At 36.0% G+C, this 23834-nt stretch overlaps 11 protein-coding genes across 11 annotated transcripts; 4 read left to right on the top strand and 7 right to left on the bottom strand.

The window, feature by feature from the left end:
- Nucleotides 1–785: 785 nt before the first annotated feature.
- Nucleotides 786–2631, top strand: PHYBLDRAFT_172286 (hypothetical protein; the record flags this gene model as incomplete). Its single annotated transcript, XM_018436766.1, has 6 exons — nt 786–801; nt 909–1137; nt 1333–1529; nt 1698–1766; nt 1923–2373; nt 2487–2631. 6 exons carry the CDS (start codon nt 786–788, stop codon nt 2629–2631), a joined length of 1107 nt encoding a protein of 368 aa, XP_018287693.1.
- Nucleotides 2632–3496: 865 nt separating this feature from the next.
- PHYBLDRAFT_99387 (hypothetical protein) lies at nt 3497–4494 on the bottom strand (the record flags this gene model as incomplete). The annotated part of the gene is made up of 2 exons (XM_018444096.1): nt 3497–3876; nt 3984–4494. Coding segments are annotated over 2 exons (891 nt in total), but the record flags the coding sequence as incomplete, so codon positions are not given.
- A 1088-nt stretch (nt 4495–5582) lies between these two features.
- Nucleotides 5583–6729, bottom strand: PHYBLDRAFT_159820 (hypothetical protein). Its single transcript, XM_018434065.1, has one exon. The coding sequence runs from the start codon at nt 6627–6629 to the stop codon at nt 5721–5723; it is 909 nt and encodes a 302-aa protein (XP_018287691.1). The 5' UTR covers nt 6630–6729; the 3' UTR covers nt 5583–5720.
- A 1093-nt stretch (nt 6730–7822) lies between these two features.
- On the bottom strand, nt 7823–9252 carry PHYBLDRAFT_172283 (hypothetical protein; the record flags this gene model as incomplete). Its single annotated transcript, XM_018436765.1, has 5 exons — nt 7823–7883; nt 8494–8570; nt 8785–8926; nt 8956–9083; nt 9199–9252. 5 exons carry the CDS (start codon nt 9250–9252, stop codon nt 7823–7825), a joined length of 462 nt encoding a protein of 153 aa, XP_018287690.1.
- A 503-nt stretch (nt 9253–9755) lies between these two features.
- PHYBLDRAFT_172282 (hypothetical protein) lies at nt 9756–11246 on the bottom strand (the record flags this gene model as incomplete). The annotated part of the gene is made up of 5 exons (XM_018436764.1): nt 9756–9995; nt 10504–10764; nt 10833–10874; nt 10981–11081; nt 11174–11246. The coding sequence occupies 5 exons, from the start codon at nt 11244–11246 to the stop codon at nt 9756–9758; spliced, it is 717 nt and encodes a 238-aa protein (XP_018287689.1).
- Nucleotides 11247–12552: 1306 nt separating this feature from the next.
- On the bottom strand, nt 12553–13439 carry PHYBLDRAFT_178060 (hypothetical protein). The gene is made up of 3 exons (XM_018437949.1): nt 13225–13439; nt 12981–13100; nt 12553–12912 (listed from the first exon to the last, which is right to left on the bottom strand). The coding sequence occupies exons 1-3, from the start codon at nt 13379–13381 to the stop codon at nt 12704–12706; spliced, it is 486 nt and encodes a 161-aa protein (XP_018287688.1). The 5' UTR covers nt 13382–13439; the 3' UTR covers nt 12553–12703.
- Nucleotides 13440–13790: 351 nt separating this feature from the next.
- Nucleotides 13791–14808, top strand: PHYBLDRAFT_149433 (Homeodomain-like DNA binding domain-containing transcription factor; the record flags this gene model as incomplete). Its single annotated transcript, XM_018432275.1, has 4 exons — nt 13791–13814; nt 13874–14009; nt 14197–14421; nt 14486–14808. 4 exons carry the CDS (start codon nt 13791–13793, stop codon nt 14806–14808), a joined length of 708 nt encoding a protein of 235 aa, XP_018287687.1.
- A 623-nt stretch (nt 14809–15431) lies between these two features.
- Nucleotides 15432–16006, top strand: PHYBLDRAFT_172279 (hypothetical protein; the record flags this gene model as incomplete). The annotated part of the gene is made up of 3 exons (XM_018436763.1): nt 15432–15482; nt 15542–15578; nt 15621–16006. The coding sequence occupies 3 exons, from the start codon at nt 15432–15434 to the stop codon at nt 16004–16006; spliced, it is 474 nt and encodes a 157-aa protein (XP_018287686.1).
- A 182-nt stretch (nt 16007–16188) lies between these two features.
- On the bottom strand, nt 16189–18476 carry PHYBLDRAFT_172278 (hypothetical protein; the record flags this gene model as incomplete). Its single annotated transcript, XM_018436762.1, has 10 exons — nt 16189–16324; nt 16386–16488; nt 16539–16826; nt 16882–16968; nt 17031–17192; nt 17319–17522; nt 17710–17746; nt 17861–17878; nt 18058–18366; nt 18426–18476. The coding sequence occupies 10 exons, from the start codon at nt 18474–18476 to the stop codon at nt 16189–16191; spliced, it is 1395 nt and encodes a 464-aa protein (XP_018287685.1).
- A 623-nt stretch (nt 18477–19099) lies between these two features.
- Nucleotides 19100–20524, bottom strand: PHYBLDRAFT_149430 (Homeodomain-like DNA binding domain-containing transcription factor; the record flags this gene model as incomplete). Its single annotated transcript, XM_018432274.1, has 5 exons — nt 19100–19326; nt 19374–19422; nt 19497–19711; nt 19899–20034; nt 20432–20524. The coding sequence occupies 5 exons, from the start codon at nt 20522–20524 to the stop codon at nt 19100–19102; spliced, it is 720 nt and encodes a 239-aa protein (XP_018287684.1).
- Nucleotides 20525–20568: 44 nt separating this feature from the next.
- On the top strand, nt 20569–23116 carry PHYBLDRAFT_126966 (hypothetical protein). The gene is made up of 5 exons (XM_018429137.1): nt 20569–20818; nt 20961–21191; nt 21374–21573; nt 21778–22194; nt 22309–23116. The coding sequence occupies exons 1-5, from the start codon at nt 20593–20595 to the stop codon at nt 22828–22830; spliced, it is 1596 nt and encodes a 531-aa protein (XP_018287683.1). The 5' UTR covers nt 20569–20592; the 3' UTR covers nt 22831–23116.
- Nucleotides 23117–23834: the final 718 nt, after the last annotated feature.

The raw sequence follows: 23834 nt of genomic DNA, 5'->3' as shown, positions 1-23834 counted from the left end.
GAGAGCAAAGATAGGATTACAGGCTGAATTGACGTGATATATAGGTATCTTTGTGCTCCTTGTCCTCCAAGCCAAGGTTTTATTTTATTTTATACAAGTAGAAATGAAATAGAACATGAAATAGAGAAAAAAAGAAAAAAAAAATAAAGAAAAGGGTTCACAGATATTAAGGTTTGCATAGATGAAAGAATGAAAAGTACAAAATAAGGGTTGTACTGATCGTTCAATATTCGTTCTCTTTCCCTTTTTTTGGACTTTAGACAGGCTCAAGGATTTATTTCTTATTTAATGTAATGTAGGTTCAACAAGACTTAAACTTTTATGCCTAACAAATTTCAGAGAAAAAAAAAACCTGAGTTAAATTTTGTGTATATGAGTTAGATTCATATAAGTTTTAGTCTATTTGGTTAAATTGGATATCAAGAACAAAAAGATAAATTCAATATAATCTGGAATTATTATTATTATTATTATTATTGATATCATCAGATTAACTTCCCTTCAATGACCATGGGCCCTTTTTTTTTTCTTGTTCGTCTTAAAGAAGAGCAATAATAGTGTCTAGCGATCGTGTTTGTAACTAGGTACCACATTGTTTGCAAGCGTGCGACAGTCGGAAACCAAACAAGTACCAAAAAAGAGATTTTTGATTTTGGGCTTTCATTTCTCATTTCTCATTTCACACATCTTGTTTTTATTTAATAATTATTTATTTATTTAATAATTATTATCATTATTATCTAATAGTACTATTATTTATATATAATTAGATAGATATATATTTTATGGCTGAACAAAAATGTATGTACACAGAACCAGAGCCTGTCAAACATACAATATACAACTACCAAGTCCATATCTATAATATACATATACATATATTTTACTATTCTTATTTTTTTATATAGATCTCTCAAAGATTGCGGAAACGCTGATGACCCGGGAGCCATTGGTCATTCATCCGCCATCCCAACCACGCAGAGCTGCCGTAGCATTAGTATTGAGATGTCGACCAAACACAACTAGTGTAGTGGCTAATAGTGTTAGTTCAGTCAAGAGTTTCTTTGAACAGGCTTGGGTAAACGACAGTCAACCAGAACTACTATATATGCTGAGAGCTACTAGAGTCACAGACCAGTAAGAAACCAAAAAAAAAAAAAAACATAGTCCCCCCCTCTTCTTCTTCTTTTTTTTGGTTTACCCTTTGTACACCATAGCAATAATTATTATTATTTTTATTATTATTATAATGGCAGTAGCTAAATGGCTTAATAAAACACAGCTTTATTCATTCTCAATCTAATATACAATATGGATAATAATAATGTGTAGGTGGTCTGGACATGTAGCTTTTCCAGGCGGAAAGAGTGAACCTGGAGAGACAGACCGGGACACGGCAATACGAGAGGTCCAAGAAGAGCTGGGGTTGAATCTGGACACTGATAACTTTATCCAGCTTGGACAACTGGATGCCCGAGAAATTAAATCACCACTTGATAACAAACTGATGATGGTTCTCACACCCTTTGGTAAGCAAACAACAATAATCCAGAAGAATAAAGAAATGCACTGTCTATTTCGTTTATATTTACATTAAGTACTTGTATATGTATAATACATACACAATACATAATACACATATTTGCCTATTGAGTTATTGATTTATTGATTTAATTGATAAAAAAATATATATATAGTCTTTTTACAGACTGTACCAGAGACTCCCACACTCTCCCTCCAGGAATCTGAAGTAGCCGCTGTGAAATGTACGACTATGCATTAAAGAGATTTATATTCACACGCACCTTTTTGAAGACAAAGGAAAAATAAGAAAAAGCGATACTAACCCTATGATTTTATATACACAAACACACGCGCGCATAACTTATGTTCGTACCTAATTACGTATGTATACAAAAAAGGGGTCCCACTGTCATTCTTTTTGACAAATGAGCTTTACAATTACGATTACGTGACTCAGAATCTGGCTCCTCGATCAATGAGAAAGGGCAACTTGGCTCCCTTGGCCCGTTCAATGATGGGAACTGTCAGCTTTCCGGCAATTGACCTACCCACTCAAGACCAAGACAGTAACAACAACAATGATAGTAGCTCGCACCACTTCAGACTCTGGGGAATCACATTGGGCATGACCCGGGATCTAATGATTTGTGCTGAAGGTGGGAGGCCTACATGGAAACACAAACACAGCAAGACCTCTCCCTCCATTGTTCAATCTACCAAAGAAACCTTCCCGTTTGTAAAGTTCTGCAAGTCTCCGCCTCTGTTCTCACGTAAAGACATTAGTTTTTTGTTTTGGTTGATGCACCGTATCACATCGTTCAAAGGAAATCTAACAAGATCTTCTGGAAGGTAAGAAATATAGAAAAATCTAGTTGCTACTATAATTTGTCTATGTACAGAAATAATCATGTTGCTTTGCTTGAATGATTTCTTTTTTTTTTAAAAAAAAAAACTCTTTATAGGAAGAATATGTTACCCAAGATTGATAGTGAAGATGAGACGATGTTAATTGCATTTCGAAGAGCGATTGGACTTGCTGTTGTGTTGCGCATAAGTGGTGTTGCTTGGATTGTATACTTTGTTATCAAGAAATTATTGATAGATTAGACAAAAAGATACACATTGACCAATGGAAGCATATAGTTTCCTTTCTTTTCTTTCCTTTATAATTTTACCATTGATATCTATCTATGCGCGCATGTACGTGCCCGCATTTTTTTTTTTAAAAAAACAAAATAAATTTCTTCTTTTGTCTTTACCATTTATCATTTATATATATATATATATATATTGGTGTTTCAGTAAAGTAATTCTTGTTTCAATCAGTGATAATAATTACACTAATGATAGTAATAGTAGTAATGAGAATTTTATTAAGTGCGTAAGTAAGTAGGGGTGTATAATAAATAAATAAATATAATATTAAATATATAAATGAAAGGCATGAATGCAGTAATAGATTACAACACTAATTTACTATGTCAAAAGCAAAGTCGTGAATATTAATTAGCAGGGGAGTTGGATGAGGGGGGGGGGGTATAGATATTCATTTTCTCTCTTAGTGTCTTCGTTACATTAGTAAATTATGTACATAGAAAAAAAAAAGAAAAAAGAACGGAATATTTTAGGGTCCAGCAGTTGAATACTTTGACGGTTTTTCGGTTATGGAAATCATACTAGGTGATACTGAACGAAGGGTTGGTGTTGAAGAACCAGATGGAACGGCAGAGGTATTTGAGGTATAGAGCGTGCCTTCTTCTTCTTCTCCTTCTTCACTACTCATGAATCCCATATCTAATTTGTGTGGTATCAGCTTCTCTCTCGTGATATCATCACCATGACGACGGCGGCCAGAGGGAGTCATGTGTTCAATCTCAATGGCGACATAGGAACAGTCTGGCATGACAAAGGAATCCGGTTTATGTTCAATGCTATAAAATAATGCTTTAAGACTAAAGCGTGTGATTCCAAGATAGCTGAGTCTGGAGTGTGCCGACTTGTCCATCTTGGGTAAGAATTTACGGGCAATAAAGAACACGACAAATGCATATATCGAGCCTCCCACAAGGTCAATCAAATAATGGTGGGTGAGGTACATCGTAGACCACCACAGCCACATCGTATACGCTACTCCAACCGGCCACATCTTTGGGAACAGATAGGTGAGAAACAGCATTTCCATTGTAGCCGATCCAGAATGAAGTGAAGGAAAGGCTCCAAACACCAGAGGCGAGTTTCCAAAAGTTGACCCATACAGTTCCAACCCAAGGATCTTGTCAATCCTTGCCAAACCACCAGCTTCACCAGGAATTGAATAATCGGCAGGTGCAGAACCATAGATTAATTCATACCCTAAAGTAATTAATTAATAATAAAAAAGAAGAGTTGAAGTTGTCAAACAAATTGTTAAGTATATATGTTTTAGTAGTTTCTTGTTTGGATACACAATAAATACTTACAAGGCGATGCATTGGGAAAGAGTAGCTGTGTCAATACGCCAGCAATGTTCATATATCCAAATGCCTGACCAAACAAACTCAAGCATCCTGGTGGGCCAAAGGTGAACAATAAGGCTGCCAAGACAAACGGAAATGAGAAATGAATTACTCCATATGGAAGCCAGGCCAAGACATCCAAGACTGGGTGTGTGTGACTAGAGATGATTTCTGATAGACTAGCGCCATAAAGAATTCTTTCGAGAGTCGGGAGGATGTTGACGAATATGTGCTGGGGACGGTAGTGGAGAGGGATGAATTGGCAGGCGTAAAAGGTAATCAACCAGGCGAATATTGGCGATGCAGGCACGATAAAGCGACGGATATAAGGCACAAACAAACCGATACAGAACACGGCTAAGATTGCACAGCGAAAGGGTAAGATGGGTTTCCGGATAATTATGAAATCAATCAAGACCAGTAGGCCAAGAAAGACATATTTGAGGTCATAATAGGACCATCGGTGGCTCTTTAATGGTAAATGGTTCAATATTGATGATTTCGTTACTGCCGACAGACGCCAAGACTTCATTATTCTGTATGACTTTTGTGTGGGTAATAATTAAATAAGTATAATAATGAAGGGGAGGGATGTTTAGAGTTTTTCTTCTTCTTTACTCAATCACAGTTTCGAGATAATTATACTGTGTAGAGTAGAATTAAATAAATACGAGCATAAAATATAAAGAATGCAACAAAAGAAGAGGTGTCTCTTTCAAAGAGAGAATCCTAGTTTATATTACAGTGAGAAAGAGAGAAAGAAGAGAAAGGGAATATGAATATGAATATGAATTTGACTCAAAAAAAATTGTTTTTTTTTGAATTTTTTTTTCTGAATTGTGTGCTGTTTTGCGTGTATAGTTTTCAAAAGATATATCTATATATAATATATATCTGGCTTTTGTCAAACCTCTGACTTTTCTGCTTCTCTCTTTCTTCTTGAATTTTCATTCGGTATCATGCACGGATGAACGATTATACCGAGAAAAAAATACCTTCTTTTGTACATAAATATATATATATATTTTTTGTTTAAAAATGGGATGTTTGAATTACCAGGGTTCAAACAGACTGTTTGAGAGTTTGAAGAGGCAAATATTGATAAAATGATCAAGGCATTCCTCATTCTACATTAACCCATGTGCATATTATCGAACTTGGTTCTATACACATGCTTGCAATAACAGTAAAATACATCACTCTCATATCTTTGAAGAAATAAAATAGAGTGCTTCTTAGTAACCAAATGAATTTTCTTTTTGACTTGTCTTTTGTAACTAGTATTAATCATAAAGAAGTAGTAATAGAAGAAGAAGAATTTTATACAGTTTTTTTTTTTTTTTTTTAAAAAAAAGCTTATTCAATTTTTTATATTTCACGTACAATTTTGAACAAAACACAAGCTGTAATTAAGCGGTTTTTGTTTTTGTTTGCTTAGATTGGTGGACAATGTGATATTTTACGGTTAAACAATAACCGTTTTTCCTTATTTTTCTCTACTTGTGTTCATTTCTTTATCCCGATTCCGATGAGCCATCTGATTTTAAAGCGAACTGTTAATTTGTGATATATATGGAATAACTTTATTTAGAATCACATACTAAATACATACTAAATACTACTAAAAAAGGAATGAGGTTATGAACAAGAGGATTACGAGAAAGAAAAAAGAAAAAAAGAAAAAATTAAGGACATGTGATTTTAAGAGTGGTCTTGTACGACGATGATGGTTGTTGGGACTGGTTCTTCTTGTGACTGCAATTGCCATCCCTCCTCTGTTTCCAATGCAGAGCCATAGGGATTGATTCCGGCCTGAGCAAAAACCCAATCAAAGTTATCGACTTGAGCCTCGACCACCAACCAGTAAAGCTGACGTTTCTTGAGTACAATGACATCATCAGGAATCCACTCAAGGATACCAAATGCACTCTCTTCGTCTTCAAGGTCTTCTGGAGCAACCTTGAGAGCTTTCTCGGCTACACAGTTGACACTGTCGGGTACATTCTTCCAAAGACCGCTGTGTGTGGTTGTACAAATCTTAACGGTGGCTTGTAGGGATGACAGATCAGGACTACGGACAGCCAATTGAACGGACGTAAGGTGTACATGGCCCCGGTGAAAGATACGGTCCCACCATCCTTCGTCCATTGTTGTCTTTCTGAAGAATCCGTCTGCAGCGAATCTTGTATTTGTGATTGATACGGGAGAGAGCGAGGGATGAGGAGAGAATGCGATTGCGGCAGCTTGGCTAGGGGTAATCTTTTGACCAGAGATATTTTCGACTGGTGGGAATCCGGTGTGCAGAACTGTTCTTGGCTGTACCTCCTCAGCTGCAAACATCACACTGTCAGAGTTTATTGTTCTTGTTGCTGCTGCTGTTGCTGCTGTTGTGGCTATAGCTGCTTCAGATGTTTCAAATGATTGCCAGTACTGCGCCAGTTGAGTCGGGGTTGGGGTTAGAGCCAGGCAGTGCATAACTAATCCCACGCCAACAAGAGAGAGAATGAATCGACGGACATAGAGCCATCGACGCTGGGTTGCTCTAGTAATCTGTTGGCGCTCTTCTTCTTCAGTCTCGAGGTAGATAACGTATTCTTGACCTTTTCCCATCGTTGAAAAAGAAATCAAAAGGGTATATTATTGTGTGGTAATAAAGAAGAGAATGTACAAAGCCAAAGGAAAAGAAAGATTTTTAAATAAAATAATAAAGGGGAAAAGCAGAAAGAGAAGAAGAAAAGAAAACTGAGACAAAAATTTAAGAATCAAGAGGACATTTTTATCTTTAGGCTTCAGCCATAGTGCAACATGATATTTTGTAAGCTTTCATTCATCTTTTTATTTATATTTATAATGCGGAAATTTAAAGACTATACATAGACACATTTTATGGCCTTCAAGGATCATTTTTCTTACGTTTCATGTTGTAGTGTAAAGCAAACAGGATCCCTCAACCACATACTTCCACCCCCTCATTTATTCTTCTTCTTCTTCTTCTGTTTGAATTGGCACCCCGTGATAAGGTCACTTATGCTAGGCAGCCCTATTCCAGGGCACTATTTACTCAATTGAAAAATGCGATAAGAAAAAACCTCCTACACATACTCGCATACATATCATATGTATGTATATATGTATGTGAGTTGGTTAGTGTTTCTTTCTTTTACCTCTTTTAAATATATAAGATTTATAATGTACTCTTTATGAAATCTATCTGATATCTATGCGTTATATAAAGTCCCAAAAGCATTATCCAAATACATATAATTCTATTATGAATTAAATGGTTTAACTAAAAAGAATATGTTCCAAGACGTACTTTACTATATTGGTAGTAGACACAGAGGCTCATCAATAAAGTACTGAGCCCAATACTCCTTGCAAATTTATTTATTCATTTATTTGTTCCTTTCTTTTCGTAGATCAACTTGTTGCAACAATATAATACAATCAATAAGTCTATAAGGAGCTTCATATTTTGTTTTTTTTTTGTTTGTACAGCGGACCTGTCGATTATTTATCATTAGCTTTCTTTTCTTTTTTAATCTATCGAAAGCCACCATCATGCTGTCAAAGAGTTTGATAAAATAATAAGTAGGTTTATTGTTGACATTAGACAAATAAGGATATATAAAAAGAGAAAGGCATATATGAAACGATTAAATAAATGAATCACAAAGAACACAATACTTGATAGAATCATTGTTCGGTTCTTACTATAAGACGCAAGACAACTACATTAATAATAATCACGGATCTTGAAGAATCTATGTATAATACTGGTACTGTTGGTATTGGTATTATTATTAGCCTCTTCTTGTAATTGGTACCATACAATCGACTGCGGCCCTATCATCAGAATAAACCCTAAAAAAAATGCTTTTAAAACACTAGTATGTCATTGACAATGGGCACATGAGAGCCTTTGTATTTTTTTTTTGTATTTTTAGATTTTAGATTTTTCTTGCCAAACGTTTCATAAGTGACTTGTTATATTCCTTTGACATTGTTATAGTCAGTACGCCATACATAGATATGTGATTCACAATTCACAATTAGTGTATCATGTCTTTAATAAATTTTTGACAGTGGCTTCCAATATATCGATTGTCTTTGTAAAATGCAGTAAAAAGATTAAATCATTAGAGATGATTATAGATTTTAACGACACCAAAAAGAAAAGGGATTAATCGAAAATCTTGTTTTGTTGTCTGATTGGCGATGGTGAGTATTGAGATGGGTGTGTCAAGTTTAAAGGTTCTACAAGTAAAAATAAACTTCATACTTCATTTTTCTTGTGCCTTTCCGCAGTACTCTTGTTCACTGTAGCTATTGGATGTATCAACAACAATATAGGCATCTTAAGAAACACAGTGCCTCCATTGCCAAATCGCGCTCTTTGGGACTATTTCGCGCTATTTAAACATCCCAATTGGCGCTATTGGTAGCACCACGGCCCTTTCGCATTCTGTCTCACTTTAATGCCTTCCCATCTGGTCCACCTCTTTGAGAAGACATGGCTACATGATATACATTTTGGGCTCTCACCATATCCTACTTTAAAAAATACAAAACAAAAGCCGTGAAATGTTTTCCATTGTTTCGTATCAATAAGGGGACTAATGTTGCCAATAAAAACAAACCTTTGGTGCAAAAATGGCCTCAATTTGTTCAGGGTAAAAGAAATATATATATATATATATTATAGTCCAAGAGTATGACATGCACTGGTTCTGATATTCTCTGTGTAGCAGTCTTGATTTAATACCACCTCCAAGTTTGGCAAAGAGTACGACCATCGCTGGTCAAAGCGCATTGAAAAAGACAATGTTGCTATGATCGGTGGCAGTGTTGTCAATGCCCATGAAAAATACCACAAAATACATAAGTTTATTGTGGTAAACACCCATCTATACATATCATGCACTTATCTTTTTACCTATCCAGCTTTGTTTTACACTTGTTGGTAATGCTGGCAATGATTCCAGTCCATCTACCAAGGATAAAAAAAATACCAGACTCTCTTTCTCCACCCCTTGAGGCAATAAGCTCTACTAGCAGAAAGAGCTCACATTAGTCATCAAATTACATACCGTACATTAATAGACTTTTAAGGATGACTGATCTGGCTGTTAAAACCATTGATGGTACGAAGGTTCGAACTCTTTTGGAGTCTACTTACCTCAATAGAACGCTTGAAGTCTAAAGTCTTTTCTCTTAAGAGGATTTCAACCATTACAAATTATGTGACATATATACTCCAGTGTATCTTCCTACCTGCTATTCTCACCTATACCAATTGTCAGTTTTAATAGTCTGAATAAAATACGAAAACCCCACGCAATCCATTGATGTCCAAAAAGTCTGGGCCGAACTGCATCTATTGATTCAATAAGTTGGGTTTAGCTGTGAATAACATTATATATTTTAAATGATGTGTTTCTCTCCATAACATTTATATTGGAGTAATATAATTAATTAGGATAGAAAATGAATCAATTATGACAGCTGCTACAAAATGGACTATGGTATGGCCGTTAGCGAATTCTCTGGTGGTATAAACTACAACTCAAAGCGAAAGAAAAAGTCATAATGGCAAAACAAGGCTCCTTGTAGGTGCTGAAGAAATCATCAATTATTATGATGCTAGATGCAACATAAATCTACCTTGTCTCTTCGATATATATACATATTAGACGATTTAGTCAACGGATTGCTGAAAGAACACCCATTTTTGTTTTAGAAATGAAGATACACTTTGAAGAAATCTATAAATTGAATGGCAAGCAATTGTCTTGACGCGCATTCTGTATATTGAAAATTTCTATCACTGTAAACGAGCTTAAGGTCTTTCGTTTCTAGATTCCCGTTTTGTGGCATTGGAGAAAAGGAGTTTTGGTGCCGTTGCGCATTATCGCAGATGCTTAGATACCACCACCACCACCACCACCACCACCACCTTATCCTTATAAAAAACACCTGTAATATACACCATCGCCATAATATCAATGCAATTTGAGATTATATTGCTTTTAATGGATTTTTTTTTCAGGCACATTTCATTGTACAGTGTATCCAGTGACAAATAGGGCTTTTTGAAAATACCTTGTCCTTTTGGCCATCTCAAATTACCCTCACAGTATCTCACAGCATTCTAGGAACAATATTGGCCTTAAGTGTGGTGAGCATTTGATATCAAGTTGCCCAACTCAAAGTCAAAGGGGATTAAAGTCGACGGAGCCTATAAAAGAAAACAACCCCCAGCGCCATTTGGCGCTGGAGGCACTGTAAAGTGAAAAGTAAAAAAAAAAAGACGGTGTTTTAATTTGACGTCGTTCAAAAGAAGAAGAAGAAAAAAAGTGTTGAACACTCGTATCATTTGATCAATAGATGTTCACAACTGACCTGTGCCCGCCATGAAGACCGAAATCTGGTCAAATGGCGAATTGTTTGGTTACAGCTACAACCATCAAATCGAGCGTGTCACCTTGATGCTATCTATATAAGGTAACCACAGCCAAATGCTGGTGTATCCTGTTACCATCATCATCATGCATGTCGAGAAAACTCTGGTTCTCTGATGGACCCTGCTCTTCTCCACTCCCGATGTCCACCTCGTCTCAAATTTGCTCTCATCAATTTCCCCGTTAGTTTTCTTTTTCCTCAAGATTTCCTGGTACAATGCTGCGATTGGTTGACTGTGTCTTTCGTTTTTCTTGCTGCTTACTGTCAACCAAACCACACCATCCTACAGAAATTACCAGAAGAATTACCACATACATAGTCAAGTTTTTCTCAACTTGACAGCTAATTTACGTATCCAGAAACTCTCGTGTGCTTATTGTACCCACTCCTCCTCTTTAATTGACCAAAAAAAAAGTTGAATAGATAAATCTGGGAGACATATTATCATAACCATCGCTCTGAACACGACCATAATAGGAAGAGAGTGCTATTGGCTCACAACAAAAGTACAATAGAATGTACCAGAGTTGCATGTACGGTAGAGATCAATTACCATAGTTTGCTTGTGCTTAGAGGTGAAAATGTTGAGACACTTTAAGGCTGTAAAAAAAAAGAGAGAAAGAATGTTTTTTCTTTTGGTTTATTCAGGAACAAACGTAAACACGCCCGAGACATAACTTGGCTTAATATACATTGTATTGCTATAAAACATCGGTCGATACTTTCAGGTGCATTATTATCTTTGTGCCTGAATACCAAACGCATATGCGAAACTTGAAAAAAATAAAGTACGGCTTTAATATAAATATATCCCTAAACACGCATTTTTTCCCTCATGGTGATAGTCGGATAATCTAAAAGCCAAACAGTGCCAAAGATAATGAAACATGGATCAATTTGTTCTAATCTAGCTGCTGACGTTTAAAGTAATGGTCATTAATTGACCATACGTATGCCTCCTATAATTTCTCAAGCTAAGCGATTAATTGACTTTACGATATATATATATATAAAAGGGTAAAATGAACGGCTTTCACAACTTATCCGTGGAAGGAAATCCCCCGAAGAGAGTGTATCAGTGTCTCCTTATATACAACCCAATATGTATTTGGTACATATTCTGGCGTACATTTACCTATGCAAATAAACTTTATTTGGTAACCTAGGGGAGTGTTGCTCACTCAATCAATTGTAATAATTTGTACGGGCTCTTGATGAAAATAAATAATATATATATTCCATTAGAGCATCTGCAGTGGTTACATTATCGAAAACATTATATATAGTGTAGTATAGCCACACTGGGGATTGAATACCAGTTAAAAACAGATTGCCAAATTGTGGTTACATTACAAAGGAACAATTTGAGCTTTTTGACTGTCTAAAGTTTCCAGTTCTTCACTAATGATTTTGTTCATATTCTTTTTCTTAAAATTTATTTTATTGGACATTTGTTCTCTATAGATGCATTAAAAATATGAATTTAATAATTTCAATATTGTCAGATTAATAGTTAGCATAATTTGCGAGAATTTCTTTGCTCATTTCTATAGACCATTGTTCGCTTTAACAAAGGATGTGAGAGGGAAGAAAACGATTCAAAAAGATAATACCGATTTATAATATAACACTACATGTAATGTTCCTGACCTTTAAAATGGACTACATTATCTATAATGTTGTCTGTAATGTAACCGCTGCAGATGCTCTAATACACTACACCCAAACCCAAGCAAAAATTATGGTAGACAGCCTGTCAATTGCCAGTGTTATTCATGTCTATATACATAGTATACTATTGATTAAACCAGGAACACTGCTATATATAAGAGGTCGAAAGTAATATGAAAAGCAAAAATAAATAAATACACTTTTCCAGCCTTTTTCACTGGATTCACTTTATTACTCCCACCGATCAAGCTAATACGGTTCTGATACTTTGGATCTTCTTCTCTTTCTATCTTTTTTGCCCTTCTTTTTTGTTCTGTATCCCGGATCTTCTCTTTCTTCCTCTTCCTCTCAATATACGCGTTGAATCTCGACAATTTTTTGTTTTATATTCAAAGTGTATACATGTCTGATAGTGCTTGATTAGACGCGTTTATTTTTATTTTATGATATATATGTGTGTGTGTGTGTGCGTGTACGTATATATGTATATAAATGTGTGGATATCAATACACACACACACACACAGCCACAGCCTCATATATATATGCTTATTAGTGTTCGATGGTCTTTGTGAGGACATAAGCATCTCTTTGTTCAATCTTTTTATAGTAATCCTTGACGGTGCTTGTAACCTCAAAGCCATACTTCTTGTAAAAAGCGACGGCAGAATCATTGGTTGTCTGAACATGAAGTTGGACAGATTCAACCGCAGGCTTCATATCCTTGGCCTGTTCCAAGATATGTCCCAACAATTGATGACCTAAAAGGATTACATTTAATACCCACATATATACACTAACTACACCAGGTAAACATGTTACACATTACCAAGGCCAAGACGTCTGTAAGGCTCAAGAACACCCAAGGTCATCATGTAGATCGTTGTCTTGCCATCAACATTATCCTTACGACAACACACAGCACCAACGCACACATCATTGTAATAAGCTACACATTAGAATATATATATATATATGTACAAATATTATTATAGTCACTATTATAAATACAAACACACGTATATATATGTGTGTGTGTGTGAATGTGTGCATATTTTACTTTGGGAACTTACCCAACTTGGCCAATTCTCCAGCCTCAGCCAAGTCATTATAAAACTTCTCGCCATAGTTTACAGGAAACAATATTGTATTGAGTTTACGAAGTTGGCCAAGATTGTTTGGGGTAACATCTCCAAGTGCAGTACGCTGGTGTGTGATTGTGGGCGACATTATTTGTTTTTATGTAAAGACAGGATGTGGAAGTCAAATATTAAAGAGGAGGGGGACAGCAGGAGAATACGACAGGACAGAAAACAAAGCACACGAAGAGCGGATTGTTCATCAGATTAGTGGTCACACACCAGTCTTAATCTTCCGATTAAAACACTTTTTTATCTTTTGTCTTTTCTGTTAAAAAAATATATATATAACAGTTTTGCTTTTTTTTTTTAGACCTTTAGATCATATCAGTAATGAAAAAAAGTGGTTAAAATGATAAGGTCAAAAGAAAAAGTTGCAAATAGAAGAAGAAGCGTTACTGCAATAAGTTATTCAATTATTCAATTGATCAATTTTCACTATTTTTTTTTTTAAAAATAATAATTGACAGACAGGTACAATACAGTGCTTCCAACAAGCAATGTCGCAGCCAATCAAAATTGATGTCGCTGTCCAATCAAAATTAATTTCATATTTTCAGAAATAGAAAGCATTATTTTTTAGAAACCATGTCACCTTCTTAGAAATCATGTCGTAAATCTCCAATATATATTCAACGATGTCCCCTTTGTCACCAACCGAATTGCTGCCATTGCAGTTTTGCACATTCGAAGACTGGAACTAGAAGAATCTCTTACAAGTACTACTTAATTTTTTAACTTCCTCGCCTTCGGGTGGACAGTTCATTCAATAAACAATACAAAAAAAAATGTCGTAAATCTTGCCACTGGAAAAAATATATAAATTGAAGAGTGGTAGTTTTTGACGTTTTTTTTTCTTCATCAATACTTTACAATTTAACATGAGTACAATATTTTTATATGAAGATGGGCATGGAAGGGTTGTTAATGTGAAAGGCGGCCCTGAGCCTATGGACTACATTGTTGATCAGAATGAATTTATTGTTGAGACAATTGCTACACATACTGAGTACTTGAAAACTACGGCCTCCAGTGAATCATCTCTGACTTGCCCAATTTTGATAGAAAAGACAAATGGCAAAGATATCCGTATGAAGGAAGCAAATACGAAACGAGATTATGTGCGTTACTGTTCAGGATAAGGCTGAGTTTTTTGATCTGAAGATCGAAAAGTGCATGAGTGTGTCAACTGCAGCGAAGCAGCTGGATGTTTACATTCGAAGAACGCAGAGATGGGTTAACCAGTATAATGTGTGTACTGATAGTATTTTTGAGAGTTGTAAAAACGTAGGTCGTACATGCATCTTAACCGAAGAGCATAAAGCAATTGTTATCAACTTCATTGATGCTGGTCTCTCTGCTACTGTTGTTGAAGTGACCGAGCATTTATTGAAACAATTTTATAATCTTAAAGTCTCATGCAACACTGTTTATAACTTTATGAGAAGAGAATGTAATCTTTCATTGAAAAAAAGCAGATTTTCATTCTATCGAGAGAAACAGTCCAGCGAAGATTGAGGAACGACATGATTGGGTTTGCAAATGGGAGAACACCGACACGAATTTCCTGACGAGTCTAAGTTTGATATAAACATGAAACGTTCAAGAGCTTGGTCCAAAAAAGATATCCGTCCTATTGTTATCAGACCCACTATGAGAGCAAACACAGTGTCTATATTGAGCACTATCTCCGCTCTAGGTTTGATTGCAGTTGGCGTGAAAAAACCAAAACCTGCTAAGAGAAAAACTGATGGATATATAACCTCAGGAACTGTCACAGGCCACTACATAAGTTTCTTAAAAACGACTCTCGATTAAATGGACAAGCATTTGCATATTAAAGGCCATTAGATAATCATGGATAATGCACTCATTCACACGCACGAAAACACAAAGAAGCATGTTGAGTATCGAGGATACAAATGTGTGTATCTTCCTACTTACTCTCCTAAGCTTAACCCAATAGAACAATTCTGGGCAATGGCAAAGAGTAAGGTTAACCGGCATAGGTTTTTGCAGGAAGAGACCTTACTAAAAAGAATTACAGAAGCCTGCAAAAGTATGGAGAAAAGCTGCTTCAAAGGCTTTGTTTCGCATTCTTACAAGTGCTGGGATAAATGTCGAAACAAAGAGCCTATGTAATGGCATCGACAACCACATCAGAAGTCAATAACACAGTGATTAAGAAAAAGGTAAGCTACAATCAGATCAGCAATAAACAATTTTAACTTTATTATATTTTTTTATGTAGGTCATACAGCATTGGCAAGTATTTTTAAGAGCACCAAGTGTAGGACACTTCAGAAAAGATGTAGGACACCTCTGAAAAGATATGGGACACTTCAGAAAAGATGTAGGACACCTCAGAAAAGATGTAGGACACCTCAGAAAAGATATGGGACACTTCAGAAAAGATGTAGGACACTTCAGAAAAGATATGGGACACTTCAGAAAAGATACGGGACACTTCAGAAAAGATATGGGACACTTCAGAAAAGATGTAGGACACTTCAGAAAAGATGTAGAACACCTCCGAAAAGATGTAGGACACTTCAGAAAAGATGTAGGACACTTCAGAAAAGATGTAGGACACCTCAGAAAAGATGTAGGACACTTCGACTACTCGCAAATGATGGGAGAAATATGGCAGTTCATGCTCATAGCATCGTGGACAGTTATGTTGTTTTTTTACATACACGCCATGGATGAAAAGTAGCCATTGTATCGAAAAATGGTCACTCTCATTCAAAATAACATACGCCATCTTTTCAATGAGATCGACCTAATTGTATTATTTTCAATTTCCCAAAGATTAATCTGTTATCACACAATCAAATTGGATTGTTGAGGCGTAAGCACTTTGTTTATTTATTAGATAAACCATTAGCACGAAAAAAATTACTTTGATCGTTTAACGTTAGCATGTCGACATTTAAATTTTTCTAGACCATTACTTTTCAAAAGATCAAAACGTGATAAGATCTCAAACGAAGAGCTATGATCTACAACAACTTCCTTGATATTGCTGCATTGTCTAGTTTTCAAATTAATTAACATGAAAAAACTTGCTGCAATCAGTATTCTTTTCGACTTACTCCAAACAAATCCTAATATCATTTGGTGACATTGAAAGCCCGGCATAGTCAATGATGACAAGGCGGAAAGGCTTTTGGCTGAAATGGACGCGTTCAACTAAATCTATATGAAATTTTCAGTTATTATAATTATCATACTGAACCTTGATGTACCTGATATATCGCCATGGGATCCTTTTAAATTCAGCAGTAAATCATCCTGCTTTGGCGAGTCTCTTTCTAATATTGGTTGGTCTGCTTTGCAAATTGGGCTCACGAATACTTCTCCACACTTTCCGCGGGAGTATAGTTTGTTCACCATTAACTGTAATAAACGTATGCGTGATTCTTTTGTTTCGTCAGTTGGCGATTTACGTGCATATCCAATTGTTATGTATTTGGTATCATGTTGTAAATATTTCCAGTATGCTTTCACCGAGTTGGAAGTATCCGTCACGAACGCTACAGAATAGATTGTTAGAATATGGAAACCCAAAATTTAGTGAAGTGATTTTACCCCTCAGCTGTTCATAACTACCCATAAGTTTCGCCCAGGTTTTCGCTGATTTTTTCGTAAACGCCCTGATTTTCCCCAGATCTTTGCCTGTCCAATCCAATATTGAAGTTGATTTACGCTACAATGCTTTTTAAGACGCGGGAACATACTGCACATTAGCTGGTATTGATCTTCTGCAGTTAGGAATTGTTTGGAATAACAATTGTCGTTCAAAGGATTTTTATCGGTGGCAATTTCCTTCATAAGGTTTAGCAGACGATCCTTGCAGAATGGTATAACCGTGTTATCAAGCTTCGGTTTTCTAGCCCTGTCTTTATTACTGTTGTTGCTATCGTTGCCGCTGCTGTTATCATCGCTGTCACTGTTGTTGCTATCGTCGTTATTGCCGTTGTTGTCGTTAACATCGTGATTATCAATATTATCAGGTAAATCTGTACTTGGAATTGTTGGAGAATCAGGATAACTTATGAATTTGAAGGGATCTCGCTCGTATACATTGATACCAATGGCCACCGGTTGAAAGGGATCGTGATTACGTATGTGTACTGCAATTAAACCACTTTTTTCTAGATGTTCTTTTACTTTTTTTCTCTCTTCTGGATCATTGGGTTTGTGTCCAAGGACAAGGCAGGAAGCTTGGCCTAAAGTTAACATTTTCAGGTCAAGCGAATTGCAACTGAAAAAAAGGAAAGAAAAAAAGAGAAAACAATAAGAGATTATACAAATTGCTTATTTTCAAGGAACTAACAAATTAATTTTGATTGGTCTAACATCAATTTCAATTGTCCAGCGACTGATATTTGTCATTTGAATGAGAGCAATGTCTACTTTTCATCCATGGTGATGTAACCGAAGAGCTTGGGTACTTAATAAATGTATAAAAAATCAATAATATTTAAAATAAAGAGTGAAAAACCGAGTTACTTTATTGAACAAGCGTAAGAAACAGTATTAAATACAAACAGTTAGTAAAGCTTACTTCCTCAATAATAACCATCTATAATTTTTTTTCTCGTACATAGTTACAGTGCCATATTAAATTGGGACTTTGAACTTGTATTATTATGCAACCATAGAAAGTGTAGTTGCGGATATTTCCATAAAAGCAGCTATTAGTAACAGATTAAGTATGGAGTGTACTTATTGTAGTAAAGCCAGTAAAAATGGTCTGTTTACAACACAAGGCGTGTATGTAAAAAACAACATAACTGTCCACGATGCTATGAGCATGAACTGCCATATTTCTCCCATCATTTGCGAGTAGTCGAAGTGTCCTACATCTTTTCTGAGGTGTCCCATATCTTTTACGAAATGTCCCATATCTTTTCTGAGGTGCCCTACATCTTTTCTAAAGTGTCCCATATCTTTTCTGAGGTGTCCTACATCTTTTCTGAAGTGTCCCATATCTTTTCTGAGGTGTCCTACATCTTTTCTGAAGTGTCCTACACTTGGTGCTCTTAAAAATACTTGCCAATGCTGTATGACCTACATAAAAAAATATAATAAAGTTAAAATTGTTTATTGCTGATCTGATTGTAGCTTACCTTTTTCTTAATCACTGTGTTATTGACTTCTGATGTGGTTGTCGATGCCATTACATAGGCTCTTTGTTTCGACATTTATCCCAGCACTTGTAAGAATGCGAAACAAAGCCTTTGAAGCAGTTTTTCTCCATACTTTTGCAGGCTTCTGTAATTCTTTTTAGTAAGGTCTCTTCCTGCAAAAACCTATGCCGGTTAACCTTACTCTTTGCCATTGCCCAGAATTGTTCTATTGGGTTAAGCTTAGGAGAGTAAGTAGGAAGATACACACATTTGTATCCTCGATACTCAACATGCTTCTTTGTGTTTTCGTGCGTGTGAATGAGTGCATTATCCATGATTATCTAATGGCCTTTAATATGCAAAGGCTTGTCCATTTAATCGAGAGTCGTTTTTAAGAAACTTATGTAGTGGCCTGTGACAGTTCCTGAGGTTATATATCCATCAGTTTTTCTCTTAGCAGGTTTTGGTTTTTTCACGCCAACTGCAATCAAACCTAGAGCGGAGATAGCGCTCAATATAGACACTGTGTTTGCTCTCATAGTGGGTCTGATAACAATAGGACGGATATCTTTTTTGGACCAAGCTCTTGAACGTTTCATGTTTATATCAAACTTAGACTCGTCAGGAAATTCATGTCGGTGTTCTCCCATTTGCAAACCCAATCATGTCGTTCCTCAATCTTCGCTGGACTGTTTCTCTCGATAGAATGAAAATCTGCTTTTTTTCAATGAAAGATTACATTCTCTTCTCATAAAGTTATAAACAGTGTTGCATGAGACTTTAAGATTATAAAATTGTTTCAATAAATGCTCGGTCACTTCAACAACAGTAGCAGAGAGACCAGCATCAATGAAGTTGATAACAATTGCTTTATGCTCTTCGGTTAAGATGCATGTACGACCTACGTTTTTACAACTCTCAAAAATACTATCAGTACACACATTATACTGGTTAACCCATCTCTGCGTTCTTCGAATGTAAACATCCAGCTGCTTCGCTGCAGTTGACACACTCATGCACTTTTCGATCTTCAGATCAAAAAACTCAGCCTTATCCTGAACAGTAACGCACATAATCTCGTTTCGTATTTGCTTCCTTCATACGGATATCTTTGCCATTTGTCTTTTCTATCAAAATTGGGCAAGTCAGAGATGATTCACTGGAGGCCGTAGTTTTCAAGTACTCAGTATGTGTAGCAATTGTCTCAACAATAAATTCATTCTGATCAACAATGTAGTCCATAGGCTCAGGGCCGCCTTTCACATTAACAACCCTTCCATGCCCATCTTCATATAAAAATATTGTACTCATGTTAAATTGTAAAGTATTGATGAAGAAAAAAAAACGTCAAAAACTACCACTCTTCAATTTATATATTTTTTCCAGTGGCAAGATTTACGACATTTTTTTTTGTATTGTTTATTGAATGAACTGTCCACCCGAAGGCGAGGAAGTTAAAAAATTAAGTAGTACTTGTAAGAGATTCTTCTAGTTCCAGTCTTCGAATGTGCAAAACTGCAATGGCAGCAATTCGGTTGGTGACAAAGGGGACATCGTTGAATATATATTGGAGATTTACGACATGATTTCTAAGAAGGTGACATGGTTTCTAAAAAATAATGCTTTCTATTTCTGAAAATATGAAATTAATTTTGATTGGACAGCGACATCAATTTTGATTGGCTGCGACATTGCTTGTTGGAAGCACTGTATTGTACATGACAACAAGACCAATAACTAATTTTAAAAAAGAAATCTACAAAATCATTAAAAAAACCCTTTTCTCTCTCTCTCTCTTTAGTTCCCAAAGAAAATGAGGCATTTCAAATATTAGCTGTGAAAGCATATATATATTTATATATTTACAAATAAAGAAGTATATATTATTGTTTCTATGCCTTTTTTTTTCTTCTTCTCAATAAAACCTTGTTTCAAAATAAAGCTTGGCAACTCTATATCATTTCATCTCACTATCTTAAAAAATAAATAAATCCAAATTGTCTGACTGGAAAATCCAGGTCAGGGCGGCATGAAAAACGCGACGAGGAAACATGAAAGCTAGTCACATTAGAGTCAAGCCACGCATCATCACTGGACATTTTTTTTAATATATTTTAATTTTTTTCTCAAAGTTCATTTGCTTGATTGCTCGACTTTACAACTCATCATGGCCAATACCGCAATCGAGACCAAGAAGAGAAAGCGCTCTCACCAAGCCAACAAGGCCGGAAAGAAGCAGGCCAAGATTGTTGAGGAACCTGTAAAGGAGCCTACTCCCGAAATCGAAGAAAACGAAGTTGAAGAAGAAGAAGAAAAAGCAGAAGAACAGAAGGAAGAGGAAACAAAGGAAGATGTCGATCCTTTGGCTGAAATTGCCGAGGAAGTTGATGAGAGTAAGTAAAGACTTCTCTTAATTGTTTTCTTTTTAAAGAGAAATTACTACGAATAATATTATGTTCATTGTAATTATTTGGAACCTGAATTGATCTTTTTTTCTTTCTTTCAATGTCTCTTACTTATCTTTATTTCTTTTAGGTGCTCCCCTTAACCTTGACTTCGGATCGGTTGAATTGTGCGAAAAGACTAAGAATGCGATCAACGACATGGGATTCACCTCCATGACCGAAGTTCAGGCCCGTACTATTCCTCCTCTCATGGCTGGCCGTGATGTTCTCGGTGCTGCCAAGACTGGTTCCGGAAAAACTCTCGCCTTTTTGATTCCTGCCATCGAAATGCTTTACCGCCTCAAGTTCAAGCCTAGAAATGGTAATTTGGGCAGTAAAGAAGATTTAATGCATAAAATACATGGGTTGGTGTGTGCGTGCGTGTGTGTGGAAAAGGAGGATAAAACAGAAAGGAGCGTTTTTTTATTAAAAAAAAAGGGAAAAGGGAAAAGGAAAAAGTGAAAGGAAAGGAATGTATTTAAACTAATTTATATATATATAAAGGTACCGGTGTTATTATCGTCTCTCCTACTCGTGAATTGGCTCTTCAGATCTTTGGTGTAGCCAAGGAGTTGCTCAAGTACCATCAGCACACCTATGGTATTGTTATTGGTGGCGCCAACAGAAAGGCCGAGGCTGACAAATTGGTTAAGGGTGTCAATCTTATTGTTGCCACTCCCGGAAGACTTCTCGATCACTTGCAGGTAATACACGCACACATACATACATACATACATACATACACACATGTGTGTGAACATGTATAAATATAAATATATAGGGGAATAAGAGAGAGATCGATAATAATAGTAGAGGGAGGAAATGATAATTATAATAATATACTCGTGGAATTGGGGCCAAAAAAACATTAACTCATTTATTGTTGTTGTCCTTATGGTTTTCTATAGAACACCCGTGGTTTTGTTTACAAGAATTTGAAGGCATTGGTTATCGATGAGGCCGATCGTATTTTGGAAATCGGTTTCGAAGAGGAAATGGCTCAGATTATCCGTATTCTCCCCAAGGAGCGCCAGACAATGTTGTTCTCTGCCACACAGACCACCAAGGTTGCTGATCTTGCACGTATCTCGCTCAAGAAGGGCCCCTTGTACATCAACGTTGACGAGAAGAAGGATACTTCTACTGCCGATGGACTTGAGCAGGGTTATGTTGTCTGTGAATCCGACAAGCGTTTCTTGTTGCTCTTTACCTTTTTGAGAAAGAACTTGAAGAAAAAGGTTATCGTGTTTTTCTCCAGCTGTAACTCTGTCAAATACCATGCTGCATTGATGAACTACATTGATGTACCTGTTCTTGAACTTCATGTAAGTGTCCACAAACCAAAGCAAATTAGATTATATAGAGACAGATAAATCGGTGTATTGTTGTTTTTACTGACTCCTAGGGTTATTTTTTTTTTTTTTGCTTTAAAACAATAGGGTCGTCAAAAGCAACAAAAGCGCACAACAACCTTCTTTGAATTCTGTAATGCAGAAAAGGGCATTTTGCTCTGCACAGACGTGGCTGCACGTGGCCTTGATATCCCAGCTGTGGACTGGATTGTCCAGTTTGATCCCCCGGATGATCCTCGCGATTACATTCACCGTGTGGGCCGTACAGCGCGTGCTGGTGGACAGGGCAAGAGTCTTTTATTCTTGCTCCCAAGTGAATTGGGTTTCCTGAGATACCTTAAGCACGCCAAGGTACCTCTGAACGAGTACCAATTTCCTTCCAACAAGATTGCCAATGTCCAGAGCCAGCTCGAGAAATTGGTCGAAAAGAACTTTTACCTCAACCAGTCTGCTCGTGATGGTTTCCGCTCTTACCTCCAGGCCTATGCCTCATTTAGCCACAAGAAGATTTTTAACGTCAACAACTTGGATCTTGCAAAGGTGTCAAAATCATTTGGTTTCAGCGTACCTCCCAAAGTAAACCTTGCCATCGTCAGCTCTAAACAATAAGAAGAAAGAAGAAGAAAAAGGACAATCAACTTTTTATTTTTCCTTCCATCATAACCAAAAATAATAATAATAATTTTAAAGCCTTTTTTGGAATTTCTTTTAGACCTTCACTTATCTTCATTCATCAATCAATCAATCAATCAATCAATCAACCAACCAACCAATAAATACACAAACATCTATATACACGTACACATGCAATTATAACAAGACAATCTATACTTGGATTTCTCCTATAATTTTTTGATCTTTTAAATTAAAAGAAGCATTTTAACAATAGTATCTTATTCAACCTCTTCTTTTTTTTTTGTCCTTTCTAATATTACTAGTCTTTTGGTTCCCTTAACCCCTCCTTATATATTTCTCTCTTTCCCTTTCGATTTCTATTCCCCTGTAGGTTCTCTGCTTAGCATTACTCCTTACTAAATAAAAATAAAAACTGCTACTCCTTAACAATAAATAAAATAAAACAAAATAAAATAAACTCCTTTGATTTTCAATTATAAAAAAAAATGACATAATTCTAAGCTCAAATGTTTATATATATATACATCTTGTGGAAATTTGGATCGACAGACAGTGCTTGGATGATCGGTCCAACGTAAAATAGACCTTTCAGTATTTCAATATTAAAGGTTCTCAAAGGTAATTAATAAATAGGCGTACATAATTGGGCTGATCTTTGCTTATCTTTTCTTTTTTGTTTGTTTTGTTTTTGCTGATCCGATATATTCTGCAACCCAGGAAAGTAAATACAGACAGGTCTTAGCGGATAACCTCTGTCCGGGACAACTGACCCGATTGGCTTGACCAGACATTTGATATTTTTTTCGTCCCCTCCCTCCCTTCCCACCCCCACATTATTTCTAGTCCTAGTTTTTTTTTTGGTTGATCGTAACCCACCATAAGAAGAAATCATTATTATCTTTTCTTAGTGGCGATCATTCACAAAATAAGATAAAGTATACATATACATATATGAATAAGAATTGGTATCGTTATCG

Source organism: Phycomyces blakesleeanus, assembly GCF_001638985.1.
Source record: "Phycomyces blakesleeanus NRRL 1555(-) unplaced genomic scaffold PHYBLscaffold_21, whole genome shotgun sequence".
Classification (NCBI taxonomy): domain Eukaryota; kingdom Fungi; phylum Mucoromycota; class Mucoromycetes; order Mucorales; family Phycomycetaceae; genus Phycomyces; species Phycomyces blakesleeanus.
This window is presented reverse-complemented; position numbering and strand designations above follow the sequence as displayed.

Bases quoted from the DNA above. Each gene is read 5' to 3' on its own strand.
- PHYBLDRAFT_126966 (XM_018429137.1), top strand. From the start codon at position 20,593: ATGGCCAATACCGCAATCGAGACCAAGAAGAGAAAGCGCTCTCACCAA. The intron at 20,819-20,960 runs GTAAGTAAAGAC...TATTTCTTTTAG, and splicing joins TGCCGAGGAAGTTGATGAGA to GTGCTCCCCTTAACCTTGAC. The intron at 22,195-22,308 runs GTAAGTGTCCAC...TTAAAACAATAG, and splicing joins TACCTGTTCTTGAACTTCAT to GGTCGTCAAAAGCAACAAAA.
- PHYBLDRAFT_159820 (XM_018434065.1), bottom strand. From the start codon at position 6,629: ATGGGAAAAGGTCAAGAATACGTTATCTACCTCGAGACTGAAGAAGAA.
- PHYBLDRAFT_178060 (XM_018437949.1), bottom strand. From the start codon at position 13,381: ATGTCGCCCACAATCACACACCAGCGTACTGCACTTGGAGATGTTACC. The intron at 13,101-13,224 runs GTAAGTTCCCAA...TCTAATGTGTAG, and splicing joins TGGAGAATTGGCCAAGTTGG to CTTATTACAATGATGTGTGC. The intron at 12,913-12,980 runs GTAATGTGTAAC...TAATCCTTTTAG, and splicing joins TTACAGACGTCTTGGCCTTG to GTCATCAATTGTTGGGACAT.